The sequence below is a fragment of the Cimex lectularius genome, unplaced genomic scaffold, assembly GCF_000648675.2.
Source record: "Cimex lectularius strain Harlan isolate CLEC.00 unplaced genomic scaffold, Clec_2.1 scaffold121, whole genome shotgun sequence".
In the NCBI taxonomy this organism is placed as follows: domain Eukaryota; kingdom Metazoa; phylum Arthropoda; class Insecta; order Hemiptera; family Cimicidae; genus Cimex; species Cimex lectularius.
The window spans coordinates 1,083,255-1,098,091 of record NW_019392904.1 but is presented as its reverse complement, the minus strand read 5'-3'; the positions used below and the strand labels follow the sequence as shown (position 1 = coordinate 1,098,091).

The window sequence follows — 14,837 nt, the reverse complement described above, 5'->3', positions numbered from 1 at the left end:
CTTAGGATTTTTTGAAATACTGAAACCTGAACCAATACCGGCAAGATGATGACCACAATAAATGTTCCCCAAGAAAGAAAGAAAGAGAGAAGTGTGAGAGGGCGTGAGGGATAGAGGTAGATGAATAAATATAGATAGAGAGAGAAAGAGAACGAGGGAGAGAGAGAGAGTGAGAGAGAGAGAGACATAAAGACAGAAAGAGATAGAGGAAAGGAAATGTAGAGAGATAGAAAAAAGAGAGAATGGGAGGAAGAGTGAGAGAAATAGAGGTAGATCTACATAGATAGATAGTTAGAAATTCAGATATAGATAGATATATATTAGATATAGAATAGATATATATTAGATATATAGATAGATTGAGAGATAGATAGACAAACAGATAGATAGATAAATAGATAGAGAGAATGTGTGTGAGAATGGGGGGAAGAGTGAGAGGGAGTGAGAGAGATAGAGGTAGATCNGTATGATAAGTCATATAAGAGTATATTTTGTAGTCGCCGTATTTTACTGTTTACTGTTACATCCAACAGCTTTGAAAAGGAGATAGAAAAAGAGATAGATATGGATGTATAGAGATTCATCTATATAAAAAGATAGAGAAAGAAAGAAAAAGAGAGAGAGTGGGGAGAGAGATACAGACTCAAAGGGCTTTAGTTTTGACATGCACATGGAGGAAGAATAAAAAAGGTAGAGAGAGAACGTGTGCGAGCAAGTGAGGAGGAGGGAGGGAAAGAGAGAGAGTGAGAGCGAGGAAGAGATAGAAATTAAATGAGATGAAATATCTTTAAATTTTCTATTCTTAACAATTCTATATTTTTATTTTCAGGATTTGGTAATCATAGCGTTCTTGCGCCTGCAAGAATTCGGTATGATGCTTTATGCGTGCTTAGGTACCGGGTCTTAGCTGTCGAAACGCGGGTCGAAAACGCCTCGAGCAATTAGGAATCGTTTTCGGCGTCTTTCTCAAAAGAAGGGGCAAAGATCGAGGCTTCCCACAGAGCGGCCCAAGAATTAATATCAATAGCGGAGCTTGGTGAGGGCCGTTAGTCGGTGAGACGGCACTGGGATAGTGCAGAGTCACCGTCCTCGGCTCTGTTTGCACTCGCTCGAGGATTAACCGCACCCACTCCTCTCGTCTAATGGACACCCAAAGAAGAAAGTTTCAAACGGCGTCGTTACGCGTAGAAGAAACGACGTTTTAACCATACCAGGTTACTCTAAGGCGACACGAGGACGCCGATTATGACTGCGTGGTTATGCAAAAAACTATCACCATGTCTATTATCGTAGTTAAATCCATGACAAACTGTCAACTATTAATGCTCCTAAGATATTTTCAATCGTTCATCAAACGACTTTCCTATATTTAATTTCATTTGCATTTATTAGCGGGAAAAATATACTACAAAAAATCTTTTCTGATGGACGAAATGATAAAATATATGTTTTTATTTGTCACATAGTGATCTTGGGCTCGTTTCTCGTAACCTTTGCAATGCGTCAAAATGTAAATATATAATATTTTTAAAATGCTGGTTTGTTATTCACTTATTGTAAGCCTGTTACGTAGTTATACTCCTTGGAAATGTGCTTTACAAGGTTTTAATACTTCCACTGTGGACATCAGTGCATCAAAGGTGAGAGTATTCCTCCTTGGTGGTATCCTCTCACTTTACTGCTTCTACCTTTTCGAGAAACTTGGATGCTTGCTATTTTCTCCTTTTTAGCATTGATTCCACCCATGTGCAGCAGGTTTTATCAGTTCCTCCCTGTTTCCGTGCTGTAATCGTTGTTTCAACTGCTTAATCAATATCCAAGAAGGTTGCTAATGAAATCTTCTTGTTGGTCAGTTAACCTCTATTTGTATCGTTATTTTCTGTAGACCTGATTCACAGGGTTTTCCTTTCTGGTAGGCATGTTGATGTTTATGAAGGTTTTTTTAAATTTGATAGATGCCCCTTACATGTTTCTCAACTAGCCTTTCGATTCTTTTGAATAGATAGAATGTTAAACTGAACGGTTTGTCCTGGGCCAGACAAAGAAAATTTAAGTAGATACTTCTTCTCGTTACCTGGTAGTTCAGTCTTTACATTAAGGAAATCAACGAGGTTTTGTATCGAACGTGAATGTAATTAACTCTTTTTACCTAGCTGGTTTTTTTTCATCGTATCTGATCCCCTTTATCTGTCTATTCACCATCAACAGTCTGTACTTTACGCCCATCTTTTTCTTTGCTTTTTTTTTCTTTGGAAAATGTAAAGGCATTGCCTTTGATCCAGAGATAAAATGTAAAGTGTTCATCATACCGTTTTTCTTTAGTTTTTAAGGTATTAATCATTATAATAAGTACTTTAAAATATTAACACACTATTTATTTCCTTTGCTATTTAAGTTTAATATAATAAAAGTTGGCAACTTTCAATGACTGAAGCAAAGAATTATTATTTTGAACTGTTTAAAACTTTTATTAATGGTCACGAGACCATAAATTCTTTCAAAATATTAGTTCAAATTGACCATATATTGTACAAAAAATTTTGGCGTATCGAAGAATATATTTTAGACATCCTTTCATGAACGTACAAGTATCATATTTTGATTGTTACTCTCTGTAATTAAGAATATGCTACAAGAGATAATAAATAAATTTTGAAATTTGAGATCTTAAAGCTTTACACTGCATGTCGGCACTTAAGAAAATAAATTGAAGTTTCCTTTGCAGGCTTGCTACAATAAATATTGAATTGTGTTTTTCTCCATCAACAAATATCAAACTTACGAAAAGTATTTATCGACGATATTGTACGATAAAAGACTAGCACGATTACGCGAGTCCGTGGATAATCAAAAACACTTAGCATTCGACAAGCGTAAAATTTTACTTGTCTAATGAAAAACTTTAGAAATCTCATGGCCTTTTGTAAATTAAATTACATTAATGGCAGCATTGTATATATTACCTTATCACACCGACGGAAAGACGACACATCTTGAAAAATAAAATGAAAACCTTTTGCAAAACAAGATTTTTGAACATATTTAGATTAGCAAGGGAACACAATATTAATTATATCTATATGAGAAAAATACAAGGTAACGCGGAAAATTCTAGCGGTTTTTTCATTGTTTTAGTACCGTTAATCAGCATTTTTTATCTACATAGAAAGATTAGGTGTTTACCATAATACTAATGTATAAATAATATAATACGAATAGAACAATACATCAGTTCGTAAAGAAAAAGTGTCTTGAACAGTTCATTGTAAATTTTAAAATTATTATTTCTCATGGCTTCAAAAACCCATAATTAGGCAACTCGTAAAATTTCCACTACGTTTGGTGATATAGCAATAAGCAAGCACGCTGCCCAAATGTGTTTTTAAAAAAAAGTAATCCACCAAACACAATCATCAGCTTTTGTTAGTAATATTTGGTGTTCATAAAAGAGGGTTATATGGTGACAGCTCATATCACATCCTGGTTTTAGTTTTTCGTCACACAAACACACACGTGGACACAAACTGTTCTATGTTATGCTGTTAAAGGGATGAAAGCAAAATGTTAAGACGCTGAAGTTTGTTACCGTCAGCCAATTTATGAGGAACCCATTTGTTCAGTCTTCCCAAGTAGATGTAAGCTTGAACGAATGTTTCTGTTAAGTTGACCATTCTCTCCAGATATGTTTGACTGGAATGGAGTTCGATAGCTTCCGTCAATTCGCCATCATCCAAGACCGAATGTATACCGGACCGCGGTTCATCTCCGATCGTCTGATTCCCAGAAACAAACGGTTTGAACAATTTTTTGGGCAGCGCGCTCACTTATTGTTTCATACCTAACGCATCGCGAATTTTACGAGCTGCCTCGGCTGCCCTAGTAATGATCTTAAATTCATATAAAGAAAGCAAAATTTATGGGTATGAGAAGAAAATATTTTATAATTTATAGCGCACTGTTCAAGACAATTTTCTTAATGAACTGACGTGTTATTCTCTTGGTATTACGTGATGTAAACACCTAAATTTTTAAATAGTTGAGAATACATGACGAATAGTTACACTGTAAAAAATATTTTTATGGTAAGTAGTTGTAAATTAATAAGACTTTCAATTTTGAAAACTTGAAACTTTTTGTCATAAAGGCTCGAATATTTTGAAGATTCCTTAGCCATAAGTATTACAAAACATTTTCCTAAGGATTCGTTAAATTTATTATTCAAATTGGTTGATAATTTCCAAAGGAAATTGCACTTTTCCTTCACCTCAGGAGAGCCAATAAAGTCAAATAATAGTATAAATATATAAATAAATAATGTTTCTATGGAACCATGCGCTCTCTAGGATTATTTAGAGAGAACAGAACTGTCGATTTCATGATAGTACCAGAAGTTTTCGAACTCAGCTTTTTGGGTCTTTTCGATTTTTGTTCTTTATATGGGTCGCGCAATTCGAATTTTCAAAAAGGCAAAATATGCGTTTAGTTAAACCCATTATTTTTATCCAAGAGGCCGCCAAAAATGCATGTAAATAATGCACCAAAGTGAAGTTAAAATTTAAAGAAAATATACGAAAAAGTTGAAGGTGGAAAATCACTGGTCTGGAGTTTTTTTTATATTTAATTTATGTGCAATTTATAATCTAAATATATGTAATTTTAATCTAAATATATGTAATTTTGTATAAATTTACATTTACGTTTTGTGAAAGTTAGCATAGCTTTTGGTAAATATATCTTTATTTACTTTAATTTCTTTCAAATTTCATTTCATTTTAAATGATAATTTTTTTATCCAATATTTGAAAACAATCAAAATTAGCTCAAAGAAAAAATAATCCTGAAAATGTTTGGAGTAAATGGGTACCTGTTATTAAGTGTTTTTGCATTGTCTCTCCTTAATTAGTCCTATCTTATAACTTAATTATATCCGTTAGTTTTATTATTGCAACGTTGATGACAGATAAGTCTAAGAACATTTTATCGGAGAGCATGAAAGAGTTATATACCATGATAAAATTAGAAATTTTATCACGCTGTTTAATTACTTTTCACTTAATGATTCCACCGCAATGTTTGTTAGGTAGATGGGCATATTATGGCACTATGTATATGTTGTTGAGACGTGGATAAATATGGCTGCAAAGAAAATTCAGTTCGCCTTGTTAATCTATAATTAATATTTATTAAAATGAAACCTAATTGACAATTACGTAGTACACACGTAATTTTTTTTTACGAGGGTTCGCAACAACAGAGGTTATATCAACCCTCGGGGTGCCGGTGTTTTTGAAAAAAATCCCATTTGTAAGTGTGTCTGGTTCGAATGCAGGGACGCTGGATTCGAACCCGGGACCTTTACCTTACAGTGATGAGCGCCGTGTCAACGCCTAAACCGTTACGGCCACGGACGCCCTTACATACGTAATTCCAAGCGCATCTGGAGTTTATAAACCAATTGTTAAATTTATGCTAGTTCAAATATGTGGAAAAATTAAATATTGTTCATCACCATAAACAACTTGAGAAATACTGGATTGATTTTAGAAATAATTATGTTATTACATAATAGGGTACTGTTTTTATTTTTTCATCTAGTATATAATGTGTATTAATTAATTTATAAAGAAGATAAACTTTCACTTAAAATTCATTATCTTCATGTGATTGATATACGAGTTGTTATAAAAATCAGGGGTATGGCTGATAATTAGGATAATGAATAATAGTTTAAATCATAATTTTTAATGTTTATATTTGTTTGACGTTGAAATCATTAAAGTTAGTTTCAACTGGTGATGAAGGAGATTTATTCATCGAAAGCTTGACGAAAGTAATGATTGTTATATGTTTTTGAATTCGCCTTATTACGGATTTTTATATAATCGACAATGATAGAAACTAAAAATAATTTAAGTACAATATGTTGTTTTTGTGTGGCAAAAATCGGGTAACAAAATACGATATGATATATTATGTAAATATTTTGCTTTTAATTTGTAACTGTCAGGTTACTGTTTATAATTTTCTTCACTTTTTTCATGTTCTTATAGAGATTTATTTTTTAAATGTACAGTTATACCAACCGTTAAGCCAATGTTGCCAACAGGGTATTATTGCGCGTTTATTTCTACTGAATAGATGGAGTTCATTGTTTGGAAACAGGAAGGAATATTTCAAGTAGACACACTTAAAAATTTTTATTCATAAAAGATTGTATTTTTTTAATTTAAACCTTAATCCTTTTTAGTGTTTTTAACTTGACTCGGGTAGACGGATTCAGCAGTTTTGTCGTCTACGACGGTTACTCCAGGCACACCCTTTTCGTCGGCGTACTTCTTCGCCCAGTACATCCACGGGGCTTCGCTGTCATCTTTTCCGTCCGAATCGCTCCATTTCGATGTCCATTTTAACCACGGAGGCAGTGCCGGCGTAGGAGAGGGCTTGCTTTCAGCGGGCACCAACTTCTTCAACTCTTCAGCTACCATGGCCCTCAGCTCTTCTTCAGTTGGTACTGAGGGGACGGGGCTTTCTTGTGCTTCTTTGGCAGGCTTGGCCGCTTTTTCAGATTCAGAAGTGGCTGGAACAGACGGAGCAGAATCCAACGGCGCTGACCTGTCCTTGCTCAACCTTGCTTCTAGGGAATCGTACATGCTATAATCGCCATGCCAACCGCCCCAGTAGCCCCAGGCGCTAGCTTGAGCGCACACCGCTACAACTAAAATAAGAGCAGCTTGCTTCACCTAGGGGAAAAAAATCTGAATAAAATAAACAAGACTGCTAACCATTATTCAACTCTTGTCATTAAATGAGCACATTTAACATACTTCGAAGGTACATTTCGCATGTGATTTATTCCGTGGAAGAAAAGTCGGACAGGATTGAAAATTACAGGCCCCACGAAGTAGAGCTGAGCTGAATGAATAAAGAGTGGGCATGAGTCAAGGGACGTCATCCTTTACAGGTCATCCCAAGTGCGTCTTCGTGATTAAATTATCAATTATTCTTAAATATTTTACGTTTCATAACACACGCTTTCAAATGAATCATTTTGAAAAAACATATAACACACTGTCTGTACTACGAATTCGCTTCTAAATAATTATTACATTTTTATGGATAATTATACTTTTACAGTACCATTAGTCTATTTTACAAAAAATTGTTTCACATTTTGATCTAAACATGAGTTCGAATAAAAATATAGAAAAAATAAGTATAATATGTTTTTGGACTTAGCTGGCCGTAAGCTATAAAACTGGATATAGCCATTATTCGGTATGATTTGAAAATACAAGCTATACAGTTTTGATAAAATATGTGACCACAAATGTCTTACTGTTATTATTCATGTAATAGTAATATCTGATCCATGTTGTAGTAATAAAAAAAATATGTATGTCCCATAATCATTATGATACAACCCGGAGGGCTTGAAAATAGGTGACATGTAATTTTTATTCATTTCTGTCAAGCCGTAGTGATATTGCGCATTTACTTTTCTTGTTTGTTCTTTTATATTTAATTAAGATTTTTCAGATTTGACGAATCAAAAAGCAATTGTTTTACACTCAAATTTTTTAAATTAGATTGACCCACAGGTTCAATAATTAATTTTGATAGTATGCAACTCACTGCTCGATTCTTTCATTTTAGAGATTTCCATTTGTTTCGGGGTACTAATGAAATGTTGACAAGGAAAACATCATGAATATTTGTAGCAAAAGTTTAGATATATTTGACCACTCAAAGACTCAAGAAAGACGACTCAAAGTTATCACTTTAAAATAAAAAACGCCTTGTATGTTCCGATTGTTCACATTCCCGCGGTTTCTCACTAAAACCGTCCCTTAAACCCCCGTACACCGGACGGAAAAAACAATTTTTAAAAATGTTCAACCAACTTCAAAAACTCACCATGATCGCCTCTCGGTTTGATTGTAGCAACGGTTCTCTTAAATAATGAACAGACGGCACCGCTTCTATATAAAGGCATGAAGGAAAATTATTGCCCTTATCTCTGTCTGTTTACGTTCTCACGTAACAACAGCCTAAATTATACGTGACGACACTTTGATACACAGTTAATTGAGTCATTATGGGGTTAGTTCGAGTTAACATTGCACCCGCCAATATCAGCAGAATCAACGAGCACAATTCGCCATTTTCAGAAGTGAAGACATACCATGTCAGTCTTGTAGAACACAACGGTCAGCAGGATAAAGATCAGGATTAACAATTCAGAATAAAAAAACTCGCTTAAGGTATTACTTTCCGTGCCAATTATAATTAAGGTTCATGAAAAAATTTCATGTCTGTTTTGTCCTAAATTAATTTGCTCGTTGAAAACGTTATCATTCGTATCCTTCAACCTCTACGTATTAATTTCACTTTCTTTCTATAAATCTTTTTTGAAATAGATAAGACGGATAAAATATTTTTCAGTAGAATGATTTTTTTTTGTCCGGTAAAAAAAGCTCTCTCTCTCTCTCTCTCTCTCTCTCTCTCTCTCTCTCTCTCTCTCCCTCTAGCTTCAAATATCTCTCCCTTTTAAATTTTGTTTTTAGATTTTATTCTTTCCCTCAAATAACTACAAAAATATTTACAGTTACATTATTTTTTCTAAACCATGTTTCTAATTGTACAGTTAACTTATTCATATGTTACTAAGTAGCACAAACCTTCCCAAACAATTTAAAGATTCGTAAAAACGAAACATTTCTTAACAATACTAGAACAAAAAAGTGTTGTAATCTAATACAAAAAATATGAGGGTTGAAAAACAAGCCCTTCAGTCAGTTGGAAACCATTGGAACATAAGGGGAAAATCTCTCTTTCTCCCTCAAACTCTCTCTCTCTCTCTCTCTCTCTCTCTCTCTCTCTCTCTCTCGCTCTCTCTCTCTCTCTCTCTCTCTTTCTCTCCGAGAGAGAGAGAAAGAAATACGAAATTATTTATAGTTACACTATTTTTTCTAAACCATGTTTATATTAATATCATATAATAGATAATTTAAAATTATATTTATATGTATACCNCTCTCGCTCTCTCTCTCTCTCCCTCCCTCTTCCTCCCCTCTCTCTCAGCAAATAAATACGAAATTATTTATAGTTACACTATTTTTTCTAAACCATGTTTATATTAATATCATATAATAGATAATTTAAAATTATATTTATATGTATACCTAATTAGCTTTAATTAAATTATTCGTTAATCTTGAGATGCGGTCTGGTGTGATGAAGGTTTCAAAAAAAAATTTTCTTTATCGTGGCAACGTTTCGATCTTTATTGAGATCATCTTCAGGGCTCAAAGTGTTTTTTTTTTCTGCGTAATTGTGCCATTCTTGCGTGCCATGTTGAGAGTTCCCAATTTAATTAAATTATTAATATTCGACATAAGTATATAAATTATTTTTAGTTTCAATTTTCACTTAAATAATTGAGAATAATTATGTTTTTTTCTTTTACTTTTTATGTTTACATGTAACTTGTTACATGACCAGATGATTTACTATTAGTCTAAAATAAGCGCAACGTAATTTTTTTTGAAGGAATTAATTAAATTCTACAGTTCGCTTGTTCACATGTTTCCAAGTAACAAACACCTTCCTAAACAATTTAAAGAATCATAGTAACGAAATATTTCTTTACAATAAATTATTCTCCTACAAAAAATGATCCAAAGTTACACCCATACAAAAATTAATAAGAAAAGATAGTGTGGGAGATATTGTGAGAACGGAGATTAAGATAGCCGAATAAACATCTTATTTTAACCCGACGGAAATTCCTTTAGATATGCTTGGAATTTTTTTTTATTTTTGTCCGTAAACAATTCATACAGAATAAACATAATAATCCGTGCATGAACAAGGGAACACAAGGGATTGGCACTGATATCATGTGATCGTAGCAATGTAGTTTTATGGCATATGTACGTTTTAAAACAAACTTTTACCAACGATACATAAATAGTAAACCACGTAGGGTATAAATAACCTTCCAGATCCGTACGCAGCAACTATGATGATTGTACTTTATTTAGAAACATGATTGATCAGGATTATAGTGCTCTCTATTCATTATCATTTTTTTCCAGGATCATCACATTTAATAATATTTGAGGGTTGAAAAACAAGCCCTCCAGTTAGTCGGAAAACATTGGAACATAATGAGGAAATCTCTGTTTTTCTTTCTCTCTCTCTCTCTCTCTCTCTCTTCTTTTTTCTCTCTCTCTTTCTATGAAATTCTAGCTCTCTCTTCTCGGAAATGGTAAGGGAGATCATTTGTGAGATTTTCATTAATAAAAGCGATATTCATTCATTCAATCCGTCGTTCTCTTTTTGGCTCTGTCACTCTGTTTTGCTCTCTATTTGCGTTCTCTCACTCTCTCTCTCTCTCTCTCTCTCTCTCTCTCTCTCTTCCTATCTCCCTCACTCTTACTTTCTCTCTAAATATATATCTTTTTCTCTCTCAATCTCTATATCTCTATCTCTTTCCTTCTCTCTCACTATCGCTCTGTCGATCATTATATCCTTGTCTGTCTTTCTATTGTATAACATTCAAACTCTTCAAAAATAACAATAAATCTTTATTTGCAAGAATGTACATCATGTAAATTTATAACAAAAAATAATATTTTGGTACATCCCAGCCTGCTGTCTAAAAGCAAACTTTGTACTAGACAGCAGAATTTTGTGGAGATCATCAGAAAAATAAACAGAACATATCTTTAAAAAAATGAAAAACAAACGAATAAACATACTTAATACAGAATACACATGTAACATGAAAAAACAATCAAATTAAATCATGGCTTTAAAATATCTCAACTAAAATTTAAAATTTTCGAAATTATAAATTTTTGGCCTTCTTTGTAATTGTTGAAATTTTGAATAATAATCCTGTATTTTAAAAAAAAACTAAGTGCCATATTTAATGAAAAGTTATAATATTGCGTAGTTTTTATAATGTAAAAGTGTGTCAGCCAAATTGTGTTGTGTTATATTCACTGGTGTAACTAGTTACCAGATTATCTTTTTATGTATATATATACAAACATGAACATTTAAGAAAGATTCGGTATAGATTCATTACTAAAAATTTACTTTATAGTTTTTTTCGTATTATATCTATACGGTTTTGTAAAATAATTTTAAAAAGAGTGTTTATAGTTACATCCACAGTCTTAGAGTAGCATTTATTAGTACCTCCCCAGGAACCAATACTATTGGCTATTATGGAATAGAAAAATATATTGTCCTTAAGAGTTCAATTTTCATAAAGTTGCGTAAAATTCTAAATTTATAAAAGGTTTCCTCAGGCGGGAAACCAAAGAATCCAACCACAAATATGTAAATTAAATCTTAAATTCGAGTCCAATGTCACACCAAGATATCTAAGACTATAAGCGAAGGGGATTGGCAAACAAGGACAAAAAAGTAAAGGTATTTTAAGTAGTTTCTTCTTTCTTATTCCTGACCTCTTTTCGTTGGCTATTTTCTGAACTCTAATTACTTATTACGTCTTAACTTTCTCTCTTTACCGACCATTTACTCTCTCTCTCTCTCCTCCTTCTTTTTGTTCCTCAGTCTCACTCTCTCTCTCTCTCTCACTCTCTCTCTCTCTCTTTTCTCCTTCTTTTTGTTCCTCTGTCTCTCTCTGTCTATATCACACTCTCACCATTCACAATCTCCGTTTTTCTGTCAATCTCTGATTCCCTTTTACTCGTCACACTTTCTCACAAATACCCACACATACTCTAAATCTCTATTTCACTCTCTGTCTATATATCTTTGCCTGTATATCTCCTTCTCTCTATTATTATGAGTTATTTTACGTGTACATGATGTGTTAATTATGTACATGTTGTAATTACTGTACTCGTAATATGTAGTGTTTGTATATTTTGTAGTTTGATGTAAATGTTAATCACCTAGGTATGCAAAACGTCTATTGAATTTTTGACAAAAGTTCCTTCTTCTACTAAGGAGGTAAAAATCTTCGTTGCTGGAAAATAATTTATATGTTAATTGGCGTTTTTAACATTAACTCAACGTTTCATTGATCGTTGAATTTTTTATGGGATCTTAGCACGCGTCCGGGCGTATGGTTACTAATTAATCATGAGATTGATGTGGGCCGCATTGTTGGATGACCGCAAAGCCACACCTCCGCGGCCGAACATCATTTCACCTCGTATAATATTCATCCGGTCGACTACCACTCCGATGCGAGATGAAATTTTCCAATTGGAAATATGCGGTCATCTTTCATTGTCGGCCTATGACGCCGGATGGAGACAATGGCAGGTCAGTTATTTAATTAGCGTGGACGAATGGATTCCTGCTGACCTTTGCAGGCTTTGAATGAGCGTTTTGTCTAAGGGCGATAGCGGCTGATGCGCCCATTAGGATAAAGGCCGGGGAGACAATACCGTTTTCCAGGAAGGACAACGCTTAATAAACGACTTGTTCCACTCCTTTATCCCTCTTACAAAAGCGAACATGTAATTAACGGGACCCATCTAGATGGCTTTATTTCGTTTAAAAACTTCTGGCCTAACACAGTTGACTTACCTTAGATTAACAATGAAATGTTGTAAGGACAGTTTGAATTAGGAAAACATCTTAAAACCGAAAGTAGTACTGTATCCAGTAACAGTATTCAATCTGTTGACTTATTTTTTCAAATTATGTATGACCCAAAATATTATTAGAAAACTATTTGAAAAAATTCTCCTCTTGTTTAGCCCATTTTCATCTTCTTTTTGTACCATCAACCTGAAAATTAATCAATCATTGTCTTAACGTGACAATGTGGTTGAATCTGGCAAATAACTAGCTATATTTTCAGATGGCTAGTAAAAATTTATTTCCGGTAAAATATATATTTTTTATATATTTAAAAAACTCAATTAAATTATTGTTGCCCTCCAAAACAGATCCCCGGATCTTTGTCGGTGGCTAGCTTGAAATTCCTGTTAACACAGTCACTTATTAATTAAAATTAACTAATAATCCTACATTAAATATTATATTTCATGACTTAAAAATTAAACGTTCTTAAATATCGATTTAGAGATGTTAAAGTAATATAAATTGTTTCAGATATATAAGCAGAGACACAACCCCCATCTTAACTTTTTGCTCATTTTGATCGGAAAAAGCTTCAATTCAAAATCTGGACAATATTTCAAATGACATAGCTTCATCAAGTCCGAAAGTAACTAAGTAAACCTGTCGAAAAACAGCAAATTTTATAGAAATCTTTAATCATGGATTCATAAATCATTCAGGCGTATATAATAATTAATTTCTTATTTGATCACGTTCTGGGCATTAGACGAAAACAAAATTATAGTTTTTGTTTTTTTTAACATGACAACTTTAGGTGTATTAAATCCATTAGGTTTCGTGGTCTTATTGGCCAAATAAAAACTTTCAATTAATTAATCTTTATGTAAGGTATTGGTTGAGATAAAAAGTCAGTGTCACGAGCGGGATTCGAACCCACGACCTTCGGTTAAATACGCCGCTGCTTTACCACTTGAGCTATCGTGACTTCGATCAACTTGAACATCAACCTCCCATCTCAACCCACCTTTTGAATTGTCGCTCCTTTTTTCCACTTTTCAAATGTCGTGTAATCTGTTCGATTCTCGGCGACAAATGAATTTCTTTAATGCTATTTGTCATTATAAAAGGGATAAAATGCAATTTACAACAAAATTTATGAAAAAGAAGAAAAGAAAAATGTAACGTCAAATATGAGACTCAATTACAAAAATAACGATGTAAATCCTTGAAAAGTAATAAATCATTTCGGATAGTTTTACCGTAGACTCATAGATCATACAACCATTGGGGATAATTTATTATTTGTTTGATCACGTCCGAGGCTGTATTCCAATATTTTTAATTGTTTCACTCTTCAAGCATTCATAGATCAATTCAAAACTAACACTGCAGTAATTTTTAACATAACTGATCAATGTTCTGATAATGCAAATAATCTAGACCTAGGGAATTTAGACAGGTAAACAATCAAAAACGTCACTGGCAACAAGTATTGATGATGTTAAATATTGTATTATCCAGTTGACAATTTAATTTTTGTTTGTTTTTCATGTTAAAATTAATTTTGTCAAAAATATAAGAAAACTAAGATCATCCAATAGATTCATTTATATCAAAACCTACAGACACATCAAATGGATTTCTACCCGATGACTCTAAAAATAGATCAAGATGTGAGGAATATTCACGAAGAAAACAAATATTCAATATTGCTCAAGTAGCAGATAGACCATAAGGCTTTACAGTTACCAAAAAAATAAGAAATGTGCAAAGTTTGGATAGCAGATATTGTTACCAGCGATTGGAACCCTCGTCATACTGCGATTTATTATTTGCCATAGTTATTCTGGAACAATGGTCAGACTATCAACAAACATGAGATACCTATTTTTCCACTGTCAAACAAGGCAATTCCACGTGAACGTGTTTTTATGAAATAAAAATACTACATTGTTGTATTTAATAGCGATAACATAAGAAACCTTATGCTGTTGTAATTAGTGAACATTTTAGCTTTTATATCAAATATCAATAGCTATAGGATTAGTCTAAGGATGTTTGTAATCAATAATGACAGACATCAGAGGTGCAGAGCGTTTGCAATTTTATATACTAGATTTTGTTATATTTATTTTTGCTGCTTCAGAGTGAGGTGTAGTGACGGGTACTCAGATACCAGACCTACACAAGACGGCGTCCTACTTGGAAGCATTTTTGGTTCCTTCTTGCATACTGTTTATGTTCCCCAGAGCACCATTACC

The 14,837-nt window shown here is 33.3% G+C and overlaps 1 protein-coding gene across 1 annotated transcript; it reads right to left on the bottom strand.

Moving 5' to 3' along the window:
• Nucleotides 1-6,182: 6,182 nt before the first annotated feature.
• On the bottom strand, nucleotides 6,183-7,939 carry LOC106661243. The gene is made up of 3 exons (XM_014384521.2): nucleotides 7,915-7,939; nucleotides 6,825-6,912; nucleotides 6,183-6,740 (listed from the first exon to the last, which is right to left on the bottom strand). The coding sequence occupies exon 3, from the start codon at nucleotides 6,648-6,650 to the stop codon at nucleotides 6,234-6,236; it is 417 nt and encodes a 138-aa protein (XP_014240007.1). The 5' UTR covers nucleotides 6,651-6,740; nucleotides 6,825-6,912; nucleotides 7,915-7,939; the 3' UTR covers nucleotides 6,183-6,233.
• Between the last annotated feature and the right edge of the window lie 6,898 nt (nucleotides 7,940-14,837).